Source organism: Ictidomys tridecemlineatus, chromosome 2, assembly GCF_052094955.1.
Source record: "Ictidomys tridecemlineatus isolate mIctTri1 chromosome 2, mIctTri1.hap1, whole genome shotgun sequence".
Taxonomy (NCBI): Eukaryota; Metazoa; Chordata; class Mammalia; order Rodentia; family Sciuridae; genus Ictidomys; species Ictidomys tridecemlineatus.
In genome coordinates, this window is record NC_135478.1 from 71,421,749 (window position 1) to 71,439,761 (window position 18,013).

The 18,013-nt window shown below is 45.8% G+C and overlaps 1 protein-coding gene across 2 annotated transcripts; it reads left to right on the forward strand.

The window, feature by feature from the left end:
* Window positions 1-13,406: 13,406 nt before the first annotated feature.
* Window positions 13,407-16,219, forward strand: Gsc2 (goosecoid homeobox 2). 2 transcript variants are annotated; one of them, XM_078038781.1, is made up of 3 exons: window positions 13,407-14,410; window positions 14,518-14,796; window positions 15,462-16,219. In XM_078038781.1, exons 1-3 carry the CDS (start codon window positions 14,155-14,157, stop codon window positions 15,710-15,712), a joined length of 786 nt encoding a protein of 261 aa, XP_077894907.1. In that variant the 5' UTR covers window positions 13,407-14,154; the 3' UTR covers window positions 15,713-16,219. The 2 variants fall into 2 exon arrangements, with proteins under 2 accessions (XP_077894907.1, XP_005334633.3); XM_005334576.4 differs by having other exon boundaries at window positions 14,518-14,771; window positions 15,462-15,700.
* The last annotated feature ends 1,794 nt before the right edge of the window (window positions 16,220-18,013 follow it).

The following is an 18,013-nucleotide window of genomic DNA, read 5'->3' on the forward strand; positions in this document are numbered from 1 at the left end:
TGGAGGAGTCAGCAGGTGGGCATCACATAAGTACTGTCAAAGAGTAAATCAACAAATGCCCCCAGAGAGGGCCATACTTGAAAAAAGATCTCAAGGAATGAGAGTACTCCAAGTGGCAGCTTTTCTCTGTTGCATCCACCCAGTCTGCAACGTGTTTCCTGGCCACCCACAATGGGCAGGGGTGTGTACCTGGTTGAGGAACCCAAGCCACAACTGAAAATCAGAACCCAGATGTGGAATGAGAGGGGTGGGGAATGTCCTTCTGTTAGACTAGGACAGAAAAGACAAAGGAGCTATATTCCCTGATGCTACAGGAAGGCTGGCAGTGACAGTGTGCAAAGGGCCAGGCTCCACACCCACAATCTGCAGTTACACACATCAAGCCAGTAGGCCCGATCTACCAAGGTGCACATCCTTCCCTCTCTGCCCCAGGACCTGCCTTGGCCAGGTGGCAGCTGGGGAAACTGAGACCTGCCAGTTAGTGAGGCCGAGAACTCTCCAACCCAGGCGTTTTCCGCCCAGCGCGTTCGCTGCTGACAATTGAGCGGCCAAAGCAGATTAACCTGGGTGTTAATCCCCCCTAATGGTTTCAGAATCCCCGGCGCGGGGAGCTAAGCCGGTCTTTCTCCGCTGCGGCGACCGGCCCTCCCGACGGCTTCAGACCCGCGGCCGCACGATGCTATCTCGGCTCGGGCCTGGCCATGGACCCGCACTAATCCGCGGCGCTCGCTTTCTTCCCCCGCCCGCCCGAGATCTGGCCGATTGGCATTTGATTACGGCCTCTATCGAGGGCCCCTTTGTGCGATCGGCCCTAAATCCCCTAATTCCGTGATAAAGGAGGCATTAGCGGGCGTTTGCTTCAGAAAAAGGCACAAGTATGAAAGAAAGCAATCAGGGGAATCCTGATGGCCTAGCCCGGGCAGCCTAAAGTGAAGACAGGAAAGCGGAGGGGGGGGAGGGGGCGTCCGGAAAGTGAGGGGTAGCAGAACCTTGGAGGGCATCCTGGGCCCTCCATCCGGACTTCCCTCCTCACCCCCAATTCGCCTTCCTCAGCTCTGAGCGGTGCCTCAGACCCTCTCCCCACCTCTGCCCTGCCTGCCTACCTTTTGGCTACTGAAGACCCCCTGGCTCAGATGCAGAAGATCCATCCCCCAGCTTCAGCTTTGCACTTTAGGGACCCTTGTTGCACCTGCCTGGTCCTCTCAGCCTCATCAGTCCAAAGTCAGAAGTCTGTCAGTGCCCACCCATTCTGTGACCCTTGATCTTCCGCCATTCCTCCTGCTACCACCTGGAGGGAGGGGATGGATCCCCTTATCTGCCCCTCTCTTTTGGCAAAGACTCCTTGGACCAGTTCTGGAAACAGCTATGGCTGCTTTTCAGTCTGACAAAAGAAGTGATGGAGGCCAGGAGCAGCTGGGGTTGTCCCTGGAGGATATGCAGGGGAGGACAACTGAGAGCAGGTGAGGTGAGCCTAGAAGGCTGCTCTTCAGAGGCCCCCGGGAGTCCAGGATTTTGCTTCTCAACTTAAATTGGGTGAGAGCTCAGTGCATTGGAGGAGCTGACTGGGGCTTGGGCAACTGAAAAGTTGGAAGGAATGGCTGATGGGGCTATTGGAGGGAAGATAGCAATGTCTAAGAGGACCATTTATCCTGGGTGTTTGAAATAAGAGAATTGGAATTGCACATGCAGAGATCAGTATAGCAGCCCCTCTGGGGAGGCTTACCTTGGGAGGGGATCAAGAAAGAAAAATTGCTGTTAAGTGGGGTAGAAAGCCAATGCAGGGATCATATCAGAGACACCTTCAAATGGTACTAAAACAAAAGCAGCAGAGGGACAAATGGGAGCAATGCCAGGCAGAACTGAAGGGAAAGCCAAGAGATCGGAGGAGTATCAGGTATGGCCCACAAAAGCAAGGTATGGGTAGCTCTTGGGATAGATGATTCTTTTCTAAGACACACAGGTGGGCTAGTGGGCAATTTACCTGGGTGGACAGGTTTGTACTTAACCAAGGTGAACCTGAGTCTAGGTGTGCGTTTGCCCAAGTGAGTAGGTAGAAAGATAGGCTATTTACAGAGACAAATAGATGGATGGGTGTTTACAGGTAGTTCTGCCAAGATCTACTTCAGTGGTCCTCCAGCCTCTGAGAGTTGGCTGCTGACAGCTCACAGCCGCCCCCCACCCAGAAGCATTGCTGAGTGGGGTGAATAGGACCCCCCAACAGCAGCCCTAAGAACCCGAGGCAGAATTCTGGCCATGATGGCATGATGCTCAAAAGACTGGTCTCAAGTGCTTCACATTTATGATGCTCTCCATGTCTATCTCAGTGCTTCTGGGTGGAATTATATGGAAACTGGCCTCCAACTGAGACTGCCTTCTGCTTAGCTTTCTCCATCCTACCACCTGGTCCTGTTTTGCTTTTGGAGCGATCAACCCTCTTATTTTTCCTGGGATGAAGGAATTGTCTTGAGAAGCAAGATTTTTAGCACTAAAACCAGGACAGGACCAGGCAAACCAGGATGCTTAGTCATCTTACATTTCTGTTGTGTCCCCCAAAGAGGTATGTTGAAGTATTTTTCCTTGGGACCTGTGAATGTGAACTTATTTGGAAATAGGGTCTTTGCAGATATAATTAAGATGCAAATTAAGATGAAGCCCTACTGAAATAGGGTGAGTACTTAATCCAATATGACTGATGTCCTTATAAGAAGAAGAGAGAGAAAGAGGAGAATACCATGTGATTACACAGACACACAGGAACAACTCTGTAGAATGACAGAGGCAGAGATTGAAATGATACGTTTACAAACCAAGAAATGCCAAGAATTGCCAGAAAAATCAGAAGCTAAGATAAAGGCATGAAACAAATGTATTCTTAGAGGAGTAGAGGGCACATGACAGCATGTAACTGTCCAGAGCCAGGTGGGAATCATTACTTTATTGAATGGAAGAAAGAATATCAGCCAAGGAGGCCTGCCTACAGGATGTGGAGATAAATTAAAGAATCTAGTATTCCTAGAAACTTAGATAAGCCTAAAAAAAAAAGTTTAGAAAGTGTGAGCAGAGTTCTGCTTCAGGTAGTATTGGAGTCACTTATCTTATGGCAATCCTACTATGGATAACAATAATAAACTCTGAATAAGATAGTTTTAAAATTTTTTTAGTTGGTAGATGGACACAATAACCTTATTTTTATTTGTTTATTTTTATGTGGTGCTGAGGATCGAACCCAGGGCCTCTTAAGTGTGAGACAAGCGCTCTACTACTGAGCTACAACACCCAGCCCCTGAACAAGATAGTTTTAAAAATAACTGCAATGGTTTGGAAGTGGTTTGTTCACCTATGGTTTCATATGTTGGAAACTTGGTATTCAGTTTGGCAGTGTAGAAGTATCCTGGAGCCTTTAAGAGATGGAGCCTAGTGAGAATACTGTCAGATATTGGACCCAAGCCCTAGGAAGAAATTGTGGAACCTTAGCCTTTCTGGTCTCATATTTTGAGATGTGATCTCTTTATTCCATATATGCTCTTGCTGTCATGATGCCATTGACCATGAATCCTCACAAGAGCCACACCAATGCTGGTGTCATGCCCTTGAACTATAAGCTTAATGAACTTCTTTATAAAGTAGCCCACTTCAGTTATTTTGACTTTATTATACTATTGAAAACAGATTAATACAACAATCATCTGAAAACACTGGACACTGAAAAGGCAGAAACTGGAAAGGAATCAACACTGAAAGAAGGAAATGGTGAGTTCCAATTTTTACTAATTTTTACCTAAGAGAAGTAACAGAAAGAGATAGCTAGAAATTAGAAAGAAGCTGAGTATTGCAGGTTCAAAGAGTCAGTTGACTTAGACCTCAGGACAACCATGGCATCTGAAAAGTGAGGGGTAAATCACAGAAAGAAATTCAGAAAGGGCAGCTCCCACATTCTACATATAAACTTTGCCAGAATCTTTGGGAACCCATTGAACTATGCATATACAAAGCAAATTCCAAGTAACCCAGCTGAGGCTAAAATATCTGAATGGAGATTTCAGCTGCCTTGTACCACACAGTGCCGAATTTAAATGTTGAGTTCAGTAGAGCTAACAGCCTGCTAAAACAAAAAAATCAACATTCTTCAGATCAACTTAACAGAAACTAGAGTATCTATACAGATCATCTGCAATATCCACAATAGAATTCAAAATTACTAGACATACAAAGAAACAGAAAACCTGATCCATGTGTAAGAAGAAAAGCAATCAATAAAGACCAGCCCCAAGATGATCCCCTTTTGTGTGTCGGGGGTGGGGGGCATTGGGATTGAATCCAGCGCCTCATGTGTGCTAGACAATTGCTCAACTACTAAGCTACATCCTACAATATTTTTTACAACTTAACTAAGGCATAATGAACACTATAAACTGCATACTTTTAGAATACACACTTTAAAGTTGGGTATGATGGCACATGCCTATAATCCCAGTGACTCCAGAGGCTGAGGCAGGAGGATTGCAAGTTCAAAGCCAGCCTCAGCAATTTAGTGAGACCCTATCTCAAAATAGAAAATAAAAAGGACTGGGAATGTGGCTAAGTGGTTAGGGCATCCCTGGGTTTAATCCCTGGTACCAAAAATTAAATGAAGTACACACTTTGATGAGTGAGTTTTGTCAAATGTATATAGCCATGAAACCACTACAAAGAAAATAATTTTTTATTATTGCTAAAGATTGAGCCCAGGACTTCACACATGCTAGGCAAAAACTCTATCACTGAGCTACATTCCCAGCCTTATTTTTCAATTTTGAAACTGGATCTCACTAACTTTCTGAGGCTAGCCTCAAACTTACGATGTTGATTGTCCTGCCTCAGCCTCCCAAGTAGCTGGGATTACAGGGCTGCACAATAACTGGGTGAAAATTACACACACACACACACACACACACACACACACACACACACACATATATATAATATGCATGCACATATTATATTCAATCCCCAGCACTGCAAGTTAGATAGAATGAACAGTTTTATTAATTAGCCTATGGTTAACATGGCCAAATATTGGACAGTTTATCCCTAAAATCAAGAGTAAGGTAAGGATGTCTATACTACTTCTATTTAATGTTATCCTAGAAATTCAAATCAATGAAATATATAAAAAATATAGAAGTTATTGCCATAGTTAAATAAGTGTCCTACAAAGGTTCTTGTGTTAAAAGCTTGGTCTCCAGCCTGTGGTGCTACTGGGAAGTGGTGAAACCTTTATGTATAATTTTCTTTTGCAGTACTAGAGATTGAACCCAGGGGTACTCTCATTGAACTGCATCCCTGGCCTTTTTAATTTTTTATTTTGAGATAGGGTTTCTCTAAATTGCCTAGGCTATTCTTGAATTTGCAATCCTCCTACCTCCCAAGTAGATGGGATTACAGGCATGTGCCACTGTGTCCATCTTGAAAATAATTTTTGATTAAAAAATTTTCAAAATACTTTCCATTATATTTACCCTTTTATTTGTTTGTTTGTTTTTTGGGGGGTATGGTCTTGCTAAATTGCCCAACCTGGCCTCCAACTTTTGATCCTCCTACCTCAGTCTCCCAAGTAGCTGGGAGATTACTTGGGATATCACCTTGCCCTACCCTCATTCTTTTAATGCCAGCAAGATCTGTAGTTGTATTCTTTGTTCATTCCTGACATTAGTAATTTCTGTTAGTTTTTTTTCTGAGTAGTCTAATTTAAAAATTTTGCTAATCTTTTCAAAGAACTATGTTTTGACTTGGTTAATTTTCTCTATTGTCTGTTTTATGTATTATTGACAAATACTCTTAGCTTTGTTATTTCCTCCTTTCTATTTAAAAAACCTCTTATTTTACTTACATATTAATATGGAACCTCTATCATTAATTTTATAACCACTTTTTATAGCCTCTTTTTTTTTATAGTACTGAGGATTCAACCAAGGGTACTCTACCACCGAGTCTCATTCCTGATGCCCCCTTTTGTTGTTTTTAAGACAAGGTCTTGCTAAGTTCCTGAAGACTGGTCTCAAATTTGCAATCTTCTTGCCTCAGCCTCCCAAGCTAGTGTTACAGATGTGTACCACTGGTCCTGCTCACCTTAATGTTTTGCAGTCCACTTACAGTTAATATTGTATCATTTCATATAAAATGTAAGAACATTGAAATCTATTTACTACTCCACACCCCTTGTCTTTTATGTGAGGGTGGCCATATTGTTAGCACAAAGATGAAATATCTTAACTTTTGTTTTATATATCTTTTATGCATACCCATATATTCAGCATCTCTTGGTCCTCTTCTTTGTGGAGAACTGAGTTAACATCTAGTACCAGTTCCCTTCAGCCTGAAGACCTTATTTTAGTATTTCTTTAAACACAAGGCTGCTTAATAACAGGTTATCCTAGTTTTGTTTATCTAAAACTAATTTCATTTCACGTTTATTCTGGAAGGATGTGTGAGTGTGTGTGTGTGTGTGTGTGTGTGTGTGTGTGTGTGTGTACACACACATGTCTGCCTGTGTAGTGTTGGGCTTCAAAGTTAGGGCTTCATGAATGCCAGGTAAACATTATACCATTGAGCCACATAGTTAGCCCTGAAAGGATATTTTTTTCAGGTTATAGAATCCTGGGTATATGAGTCTCCCTTCCCTTCCAGCACATTAAAGATGCTGTTCCACTGCCAACTGTCCTCAATCATTTCTTTTTTTTTAAATATTTTTTAGTTACCAATAGATTTTTTCACTTTATTCATTTATTTATATGTATTGCTGAGGATTGAACCCAGAGCCTCACACCTGCCAGCAAGTGTTCTACCACTGAGCCACAATCCTAGTCCATCCTCAATCATTTCTAATGAGAAGTTAGATAACATTTGTATCCTTTCCCTGTATGCATGTACCATTTTTCTCTGGTTGTTTTAAATGTTTACTCTGTAGTTTAGTCTTTGATGTTTATAATATTTCCATTCTAAAGGGAAGAATGGAAAGGCCTTTTTCCTTTCCTTTCTTCCCTTTTTCCTTCCTTTTCCTTTTTTTTTTTTTTTTTAAATTTTGGGACAGTGTCTCATTAAGTTGTTTAGGCTGCCCTTGAACTTGTAATTGTCCTGTCTCAGCCTCCTGAGTAACTAGGATTACAAGTATGCACCACTGTGTCCAATTTTGGTATAGCTTTTTTTGGGGGGGTATTGTTTTTTGTTCTTTTAATTTTTTTATAGTTGTAGCTGGACAGAATGCCTTTATTTTATTTATTTATATGCAGTGCTGAGAATCAAACCCTTGCCTCACACATGCTAGGCAAGCACTCTGCTACTGAGCTACAGCCTCAGCCCTGGGGGGTGGGGGGTGGGGTTATCCTGTTCAAGGTGAACTGACACTGATGAATCTGTAAATTTCTGTCTTTCATTAAATTTGAAAGAGTTTAGACCATTATTTCTTCAAATATTTTTTCTTCCCTGTGGTAGGCAGAGCAAGAGCCCTTTCAAAGATGTTTTTATCTCTAGGCATGGTGGCACATGCCTGCAAACCCAGCAGCTCAGTAGGCTGAGGCAGGAGGAACACAAGTTCAAAGCCAGCCTCAGCAATTTAGCAAGGCCCTAAGTAACTTAGTAAGACCTTATCTCAAAATAAAATATAAAAAGAGCTGGGGATGTGGCTCAGTGGTTAAAGGCCCCTGGGTTCAATCCCTGGTAAAGGAAGGAAGGATCGGTCTTTATATCATAATTTCTTAATCCTGTGTTACTTGACGTGGCAAAAGATAGTTTGCAAATGTGATTAAGAATTGAGATAAGGCTTATCCCTGAAATATCTCAGTTGGTCCAATGTAATTACAGTGACCCTTACAAGTAGAAGAGAGGGTAGAAAGGGTCAGAATGAGGCAATTGTGAGAAGGACTCATCCTTAATATTGCTGAATTTGACGATGGATGGTGTGCAAGGCCCTGGGTTCCATTCACCACACAAAAAATTTAAAAAATTAAAATATTAATATATATCCTTATAGTCCCTCCCCCACCAGCGCTCGCTCTCTCTCTCTCTCCCTCTCTCTCTCTCTCTCTCTCTCTCTCTCTCTCTCTCTCTCTCTCTCTCTCTCTCACACACACACACACACACACACACACACACACACACAAGCACACACACAGTACTGGGAACTGAACCCAGGGCCTTGCACATGCTAGATAAGTGCTCTGCCATTGAGTTAAAATCCTAGCCCTTTTTATTTTATTTTGAGACAGGGTCTTACTAAATTGCCTATGATGTCTTTGAACTTGCCATCCTCCCATCTCAGCCTCCCAAGCCACTCCTCAGCCTCCCAAGTCACTGGCATTATAGGCATACACCACTGTGCCTCCTGGACTTCCCAACAAGAAGTAGTATGTCTTTATGTCCCTCCCTTGGATCTGGGATGCCAGTACCTATGGGCAATGGAGGACCACATACTTAGGTTTCTCAGGAACTCCACACATTTTGAGCCCCAAAGTCTGATTATCTGTTCAGTTTGCAAGATCCTTGAAGCAGCCTCTGACAAGTTCCTTCATATATATATATGGTTGTAGATAGAAAAAATGCCTTTATTTTATTTACTTATTTATTATGTGGTACTTAGGATTGAACCCAGTGCCTCACACATGCAAGGCGAGTGCTCTGCCACTGAACTACAACCACAGCCCCTCTTTCTTAGATCTTAACAAAGGGATTTATACCCATATCATCAGCTTTGTCTTTAGCCTATAGTTTCTTGTCAGCATTCTGGACTTGATCTTTGCCCTGAAACTTGTTTTCTAAAAAATATTTCTTTTTCCTTTTTTCCTGGGCTAGGAACCAAATCCAAGCCTCACATATGCCACATGCCACTGAGCTAGATCCCTAGTTCAGTTTATTTTAGTTATAAACTAACACAATAAATGTGATCCTTTTTTGGTGTATAATTCTGTATATATTAACATATATACATATTAATGAAATCCTGGCCACCACCAGGACACAGAATTCCCTCATCCTAAAAAGCCCCCTGGCCTTCTTCTCCCACCCTAACTACTGATTTGTTATCCATCACTATAATATTGCCTTTTTCAAAGTTTCATATAAATTAAATCACACAGAATGTGTAATCTTTGATGACTGGTTTCTTTTGTTCAGTGTGATATCTTTGAAATTCATCCATATTTTGTGTAATCCTGTTGCTTTCAGCTCCCCAAGAATCCCTTCTTATATATTGCTGAGTAGTAATTCTTGGAGTGCATTACCACAGTGTGTTTATTCACTTGCCAAGAGATGGACATTTGGTGATTTCCAATCATTTGTCATAATGAATAGAGCTACTCTAAACATTCATAAGACAGCATTTCATGAGAGCAGAAACTTTCATCTCTCTAGGGCAAATACCCACCAATGGACCTGCTGGTTCCTATGGTAAATGTATGTTTAATTGTATAAGCTGAATTCTTCATATTTAACAACATATTCTTTTTAAAAAATTAAAAAATTAGTTGTAAAGGACATAATACCTTAATTAATTTTTTTATGTAGTGCTGAGGATCAAACCCAGTGCCTCACACATGCTAGGAAAACACTCTACTATTGAGCTACAACCACAGCCCCATTCTTTAGCGCAGTCTCTCTCTCTCTCTCTCTCTCTCTCTCTCTCTCTCTCTCTCTCTCTCTCTTTCTCTCTCTCTCTCTCAGTCAGGGTCTCACTATGCTGCCCAGGCTACTCTTGAACTCTTGGGCTCAAGTGATCCTCCTGCCTCAGTCTCCAGAATAGCTGGGATTGGGTTGCTTCCACAATTGGCTCCTCTTCTTTTATTATAGGTAGCTAAAAGAAGCCAGGTAGCACCTTTCACTTTCTCTCTGGGCATCTTCCTAGCTAGGTCATCATACTCATTTCTATTTTTTTATTCTACTGTAAACGACAATGTTGCTAAGCCTCCTTGCCAGGACGCATCAGCTGTCTCCTTTCTTCTATTGTGAAATAATGTTTTTCTCACTTTAGGGACTCCATTGTCTTTCATGGCAAGGTCTTCCATCTCCTACTGCCCCATCCCAAAGCCAAATCAAATCCACATATTTTAGTTTTATATTGGCAGTGCCCTGTGTTTTAGTTAGCTTTTGTATTACTATGACAAAAATACCTGACAAGAACAACTTATTGGAGGAAAAGTTTATTTGAGGCTCACAGTTTCAGAGGTTTCAGTCCAGAGGTGGTTAACTCCATTGCTGCAGGCCCAAGATGAGCAGCTCATCATGAGAAAAGAGCCCAGCAGAGGAAAGCCGCTGAGCTCATGATGATGTCAGGAAGCAGGAGACAGGAGGAGCAAAGGGGCTGCAAGAAAGATAAACCCTTCCATGACATACCCTCAGTGACCCACATTCTCCAGCCATGCCCTATCTGCCTACAGTTACCACCCAGTCAGTCCATTCAAACTAGGATAGAATGATTAGGTTATAGCTCTCACAATTCAATAATTTTACCTTTGAGTATTCCTGCATTAACAGGAACTTGTGGGAGGACACCTCAAATCTAAACTCTAACACCCTACTTCTAGTACCAATACCTTTTCTGGTTCTCTATGGCTACCTAACAGACCACCTCCAAATGAGTACAGTAAAAACATTCATGAATATCTATTACTGTTCCCTCTAATAGTTCTAGAGCTTGACTGAACTCAGGTGATTCTTACTTCTGGCATGTCATGTAACAGCAGTCTGATGGTGGCTGGAACCCAAATCATCATCAAGACTTCCTCACTCACTTGTTGGTGAAAAATGCTGGTCACAGATTGGTATTTCTGCTGGAGCTGCTGGCTAAAACACTTATGCCTGTTGTCTTTTTATGCTTCCTTACAGCAAGCATTCCAATATCAGAGAGAAGAAAGGGGAGGGAAGGGGAGGGGAGGGGGAGAGGAAAGGAGAAGAGAAGAGAAAGAAAACAGAAACCCTGGCTTCAAAAACCATACAATGCCATTTCCGGTGCATTTTATTTGGCTAGAAGTGAGTTCAGCCCATTTTTCCTCTTTTGTTTGTTTTGTTTTGGTTTGTGTTACGGAGGACTGAAGCCAGGGGTGCTATACCACTGAGTTAAATCCCCAGCTCTTTTTATTTTTTTTTATTTTGAGGCAGGGTCTAAATTGCCTAGGCTGGCCTGGACTTTGTGATTCTCCTGCTTCAGCCTTCTGAGCCACTGGAATTGCAGGTGTGCACCACTGTTCCCTGGCTTTTCTTGCCCCCTGCCCCTTTTTGGTACCAGGGATTGAACTCAGGGGCACTCAAACACTGAGCCACATCCCAGCCCTATTTTTGTATTTTAAATAGAGACAGGGTCTCACTGAGTTGCTTAGAGCCTCGCTTTTTGCTGAGGCAAGCTTTGAACTTTCAATCCTCCTGCCTCAGCCTCCTGAGCCACTGGGATTATAGGCATGCACCACCATGCCCAGCTCCGGCTTTTTTTTTTTTTTTTCCAATGGAGCCTCACTGTGTTGCCCAAGCTGGTCTTGAACTTCTGGGCTCAAGCTATCCTCCTGCTTCAACCTCCTGAGTAGCTGGATATATGCTGCTGGGGTCCAAAGTAGATCAAGTAAAGATTCTACCTCTGTTGATATGTTTTTTTTTGTTGTTGTTGTTGTTTGCTATCCAGGGGTACTTAACCACCAAGAGACATCTGTAGCCCTTCTTTAATTTTTTATTTTGAAATAGGGTCTCATAAGTTGCTTAGGGCCCCATTAAATTGCTGAGGCTGGCTTTGAATTTGTGATTCTCCTGCCTCAACCTCTGAGCCACTGGAATTACAGGTGTGTACCACCACACCTGGCTGTTGATATGTTTTAAAAGAACCACAGTGGGTCATTTACCAAGGGGTACCTGTAGAGGTGGGGAGATAGATAGGAAGGTAGCCCATTTATTAAGGTGGGGAATATCAGGCAAAGATCAGATTTTCAGAAAATCTGGAGCTAATTCCTGGCATGATGACTGGGGAATGTCTATTGGTGATGGAGATGGAGATGTGGAGCAGGCTTTGAGAAATACTAGCCTGGAAAGAGTAATAAGTCAGGCTTGAAGTGACTCACAAGTTGTTATGAGTCAGTTTCTTGGATGGTTCCTGTAGCTCCAAGGCTGGAGGAAGTCATCAAGAGTAAGAATGGGGAGCGATGAAGGAACAGCCAGAGCTAGGAAGAGGACGACACAGCAGATGTTGCAGTCGTCTTCCTGACTATGGACCCTATTTTCCCTATTCTAGAGAAACTCTTACTTTGGTGAGTAGTCAGTTCCTGTACACCTCCTTGATGTAATTGGGAACTATTTCTGGGCACTATAGTTGGTTTAGGTGCAGGTGTGCAATGTAGTCTTGTGAGGGAGGAAAAGCAGGGAGAGGTTTCTATGATCATCCAAATGGACACATTTGGGAAAAGATGGAAGGTCCATACAGCTGTGGCAGCCATTTTTCAACAAGGAGGCAAGCTGGGAGGCCAGGTCATTCACAGAGGTGGCGGCTTTATCTCAGATTAACTCTGGGCACCCTATAATGAACTCTTGTGAGAGAATTGAGCCAGCAAGTTCTATAACTTGAAGTCCAAAGCATCCTTATTGGTCCCAGAATGAAGATGATAAAAAAGCCTAAAAATGGGCTGGCAAGGTAGGAGGAGAGAGGTGTGGATGTATGCTGCCCTGCAATGGCAGCTAACATCTATGCCCCCCCTCCCAGGGCCCCCATGATCTTAATGGGTTTCTCAACATCTCACACCTCCTAACTGATTGAATCCTAAAAATGACTCCTGATACTTGTTGTTATTATTATTTTCATTATCTGAAATACTGGGGATTGAACCTACGGCACTCTACCACTAAGCTAACCCTATTTAAAAATTTGAGACACAGACTAAATTGCTAAGTCTGTTTTTGAATTTACCATCCTCCTGTCTCAATCTCCCTAGTCATTGGGATTATAGGTGTGTGCCACCCAACATGGCTGATAGTCACTATTATCATGCCAGTTTATAGATTAGGAAACCCAAACACAGAGGAATGAAGGAACCTATGGAAGATTTTTTGTGCAGCTAGGAGTAGACTATTGAGTTCAAGTCAGGCAATTTGTTGCTCTTCCTGTGAGCTACACAATATATTTCCTTTGGAGGTGAAAAGGAAAGTCTTAGGCTGAAGTGCCTGGCTCAGCTGTCCAATGCTCTTTACTTGAAAGTATCCGATCAAATGTAGGTTACCAGCACTGATGGGCCAGATGAACAGGGAATAGTGTGAACAGAGCAGGAATGGCCTAAGCAAAAGAGTGAGGAGGTGGAGAGCCCACCTGAGACAGATTTTAAGCGTAGTGGCAGTGAGGAGGTCATTGATCTACTGGGGAGTGAGGGGCAAGGGGATGTCTTGCTGGGGGAGGGGAAGGGGACTTCTGGGACAGGTGGGAAAGCGGAAGGAGAGACTTCACAGAGGTTAGGAAGGTTTCCCTGACCCAAGAGCGAAGGCAAGAGAATTGGGGTCCACCAGACAGACGGTTTATGGGAATTTCTCCGTGAGGCTGAGACCCGGGGGTCCAAAGTAGGTGAGAGGTTTGGGGTAAATGTGAGGTGGGTTCACGATGAGGCTGCCCAAGGTTTGAGGGCCCATCCGAAGATAGATACTAGAAATTTGAAGACCAGGAGTTTGAGCGGCTTGGGTAGGTTTCTCCAGGCGTGCTCACCTGCCATAAAATGCCTTGAAGGGGACTGGGAGCCAACCTCTTTTAAAACATATCAACCTGCAGCCATTGGTAGGGCCGTGGCAGGAGGAGGCACTGCGATGCTCTGGAGGCTACTATCTCGGGGAGTCCTGGGGTTGACTACTTCACCGCAAAAGGAGACCACCAGGCCCCGTGGGCGGCGGGGAGACAGCTCTCCAATCCTTCCGCTTGCGCTGACGGCCCTGGGTGGACAGGAGGGCGCTGCTGGGGCACAATGCTCCCTCCTTGCCGCCGCCAGCCCCCGCACGCCGAGGCGGAGCAGGCTTTCCCGCCACCGCCGCAATCGAGGATTAGCTTGCTCTGAACCCGAGCGGTGGGATTAGCCCGCATGGACTTGGCGCCCGGCTTGGGGATTACCGCGCGATGCCCCCCCCCCCCGACGTATATATTTCGGCCAGGCAGGCCGGCTGGCCCGGCCGGGCATGGCGGTAGCTGGGGGTGCCGCGAGCCGCAGGGGCCCTGGGCGGCCCTGCCCCTTCTCTATCGAGCATATCCTTTCCAGCCTGCCGGAACGGAGTCCCCCAACCCGGGCTGCTCGACCACCGCTGCCCAGCGGCCAACAGAGCCCCACCGAGCCCGGGGAACCCGGGGCGCCTGAGATTGTGTCCTGCGCCTGTTGTTGCTGCTGTGGACCCCGCGCAGCATCCCGCAGGACTCCGGAGGCGGCTGCCGGGCTGGGTGAGTGGACGCAGGGTGTGAGGGCGGGACGCGGGACCTCTGCGCGCGGAGTAGTGGGTGGGGAGCTTGGCTCCTGCCCTGTGTTTCACAGCGCCCTCGCCTTGCAGGCGCGCGGCTACCGTGGCCACTGAGGCTGGGGCCCGCGGCGCCCTTGCCCTTAGCCGCGGCTGCTGGAGGCTCTGCGACTCTGCCTGGTGCTGGAGGCCCAGTCCCACAGCGACGCACTAGGCGCCACCGCACCATCTTCAGCGAGGAGCAGCTGCAGGCGCTCGAGGCGCTCTTTGTGCAGAATCAGTACCCCGACGTTGGCACGCGCGAGCGCCTGGCTGGCCGCATCCACCTGCGCGAGGAGCGCGTGGAGGTGGGTGCGGGGCAAAGCCACTCCGGTAAGCCGACTGCACGCCAGCTGCTGCTGGACGGCTAAAGGGTCCACGGCAAGAGAGTCCGCGCCTCCGGCTTGCATTCTTCTTTTTCAAAGACTGCGTGGGCCCGAGCACCGCCTGGCATAGTGCGACCCAGCGCAGAAGAGGAAGGAGCCCTCCGTACAGCGAATGGGGCACAGGGCCGGTCCCGGGGCGGGTAGTAGGCGGGGGCATGCATGTGAGGGAAGATGTAGCTGGAACTGGAGGGGGGAGGCAAGACTGGTTTTCTTTGCAACTATTTAAAACTTTTCTCTCTCCTCTCCCCGCTTTTTTTTTTCTTTCCTGTGATAAATGAGGCATTCGTTCATGTTCCAGATTTTGGGAAGTTCAGAAATTCACAAGCTGCATAAGGGGCGTCCTGGTCGCCGCTGGGCAGAGGCTGGGGCAGGAAAGGGTGGGAAAGGGTTTTCCATCCTGCATCATGAGCTATTCCTATCTGCAGCAGATAAGGGAATGTGGTGTACCGCCGCTAAGGTGCTGGCTCTGCAGGCCTAGTCCACCACTTCCCTGTGGTTAAGCCCCTACCCAGGTCGGACCCATAGATCTGGCCCTTGAGAGTGGCGCGGGTGGGGGTGGGGGGCACGAGGGTCCTGGGAGTCCCAGCAGTTCCTTCTCCTCTTCCTCCTCAGGTCTGGTTCAAGAACCGCAGGGCCAAGTGGAGACACCAAAAGCGCGCATCAGCATCAGTGTCAGCGAGGCTCCTGCCCGCGACCAAGAAACCTCCCAAGGAGAGATGCTGATGGGTCTGGGAGCTACTCTTGATCTTGACCATGATCTTTGGGGTTCACAAAGAGAGAGGAGAGACCTACTTGAACCGGAGCTAGGAGAACACTTCGGCCTCTTCCATCAATCTCCACAGCTTCGTACAGTCTGGAGCTAGTGCTGGGGTGCCAGTATATGTGTGTCTGGTGTTAACTGCCCCATAGAAGGAGTGGACAGCAAGCACCTGAGTGCTCTGTCTTCCCCAGTGGCAATAAGGTAGGAACCAGGAAGGTTCTCTTGGGGTGGAGTGGGGCAAAAGAGCAACAGCTTCCTCAACCCCCACTCACCACACAGAAAGGCATTGATTTCACCCCAGAATAGGAAATACCACTTGTCAACACCTGCATCTAGAATCCTCCCCAGAGGAGTCTCCCTCCCTACCCCTGGGTGGGCTGGATTCCCTCCTCTCCTCATGGGGACATGGGTCCCACAGACCTGGTCTTCCACTCTCCTGGGGCTGGATGATGGTGTCTGCACAGTCCTGGGCTTGCTGCCACCTTGCATGTCCTGTGCTGGGCCTTGGTGTCTGGACCTGCAGAATAAGAGGGTTGGATGAGGTAATTTTCAGAAGCTTTCTCACCTGCTCCTTATAGTGATATCAAGAAATAAACAAAAACTACAAATACCACAGAAGCAGTTCAGAGTCCCAGATCTGCCCTGGCTCCATTTCTACATCCAGGAGAGAGCTGCCTCTACTGTCTCTTTCCAGGGAATGGGGAATTAAAGTCTTTTGTGGGAACTCAGCCCAGTAGGTCTGCAGTCCCTATTCCAGGTGCCCACAACAGAGCAGACTGGCTCATGGAAGGTGGCTAGACTCTCTGTGAGCCTGCTTTGTCCTTTAAGTGCTTCATGGACAAGGGTCCTTAGCTTCCTCCCTCTGGGGATTTCCATGCAGCAGAGTTTACCTCCCTTACAATGGTCAACCTCTGCCATCTAGGGTAGGGCAACACAAGGTTGGATTGAGGTGACACCACACACATGGCCTTGGGAAATATCTGCTTTCTCCTCTACTATTTTGGCCCCAGGATGAAGGAAAGTGTAAAATAAGACTTCCATTTCTCCAAATGGACTCATGCAGTGTGCCAGAGGCACCTAACACCTCATCTGGCTTGAGCACTTTGTTTTCTCTTCTTATGGGTCCTGGAGATTGTGGGGAGTGATATCTACAAGAGACACTGTTCATTCATAAAAGCCAGACAATGGAAGCTAGGGCTGAAGCTCCTGGGGCTCTCTAGGGATGACTGGTTCAGATAACACCAAGAAGGTACCATGTCTCCCAGCCAGAATGGCCCCTGCACTGCTGGGTACCTCCAGGACAGGCATTCTCACCACACACTGGGCTGTCACAAAACTTCTGCCTGAATCTTGGCCTTGCTCTTGAAGATTTCAAGGTGAACAAGACTGTGTCCCGTCAACTCCCCTGCAGCCTGGGGCACCACCATGTTGCTGGGTGATGTGTCTCTTTTCCTCCTTGGCTGAACAGCCATTTATCATTGTGTAGGGCAATGACAACCTGAGCTTGCCTGAACTACACCTTCCATATGCTGCTGCTCTCCTGAGCTGTTTCCTCCCTATCTAATTGCTCCTAGGCAAGCTGAACCCCTTCAAGTTGACGACTGATATAAGCATTCTTGAAATTTAGTCCCAAGTGCTCCCCTCTTCTTTTATTGGTTTCCTTTTCCACCCTCAGTTTCCAATTCCCATCTCTCTGCCACATTCACATTACTAACCCAGGCCTCTTCCCGAGCTAGATATTTATATCAAATTTCCCCCCTAACTATTCCATCAGGAAGCCCACAGTCTCATCAAGGTCACATTGTCTATAGTAAGCAAACCAGCTGCATAAGCCAGAGAGGTAATAATCGTCCAACTGCTCTTTGTCCCTCACCCACCATACCCAGTCCAACAGCCAGTCGATTTTACTTCCAAATAAATATAGATATAACTCAAAATCTACCTTCTTTTCAGTTCCAACTGCACCAATCTGATGTAAATTACTGTCACTTCTCACCTTGACCATTGCTGCAATCTCCAACTTCGTCTATCTGTACCTACTTTGGCTCCCCCTTAATTCAGAATAAAAGTAAAACTCCTCACTAGAACTCATGAAGCTCTGTGCAGGCTGGCTCTGCCACTCCAGTGTCATCTCACACCTCACTGAACTCTGTCTGTGTATGGCAAAGGTCTGCTTTGGGATTTGTCTTGCTCCCTTCCACCACTGGGCCTTTGTATATGCTCTTCCTGTTTCATTGGTTCAACAATGCCTGTCCATTCATTTTTTTGGATCTGCAAAAACTTTCTGCCTGGAGAAATTTTCCTGACCTGCCTCACTAGGTCAAGATTCCCCAAATAAAAAAATTTTCTTGCATTGCCATAGCTTCTATTTTAGATTTGTTTGTAGAATGATCTAAATAGTTTC

Excerpts from the sequence above, each read along its gene's own strand:
- Gsc2 (XM_078038781.1), top strand. The coding sequence starts at position 14,155 with ATGGCGGTAGCTGGGGGTGCCGCGAGCCGCAGGGGCCCTGGGCGGCCC. Across the intron at positions 14,411-14,517 it reads GGAGGCGGCTGCCGGGCTGG|GCGCGCGGCTACCGTGGCCA; the intron begins GTGAGTGGACGC and ends CTCGCCTTGCAG. Across the intron at positions 14,797-15,461 it reads TGCGGGGCAAAGCCACTCCG|GTCTGGTTCAAGAACCGCAG; the intron begins GTAAGCCGACTG and ends CTTCCTCCTCAG.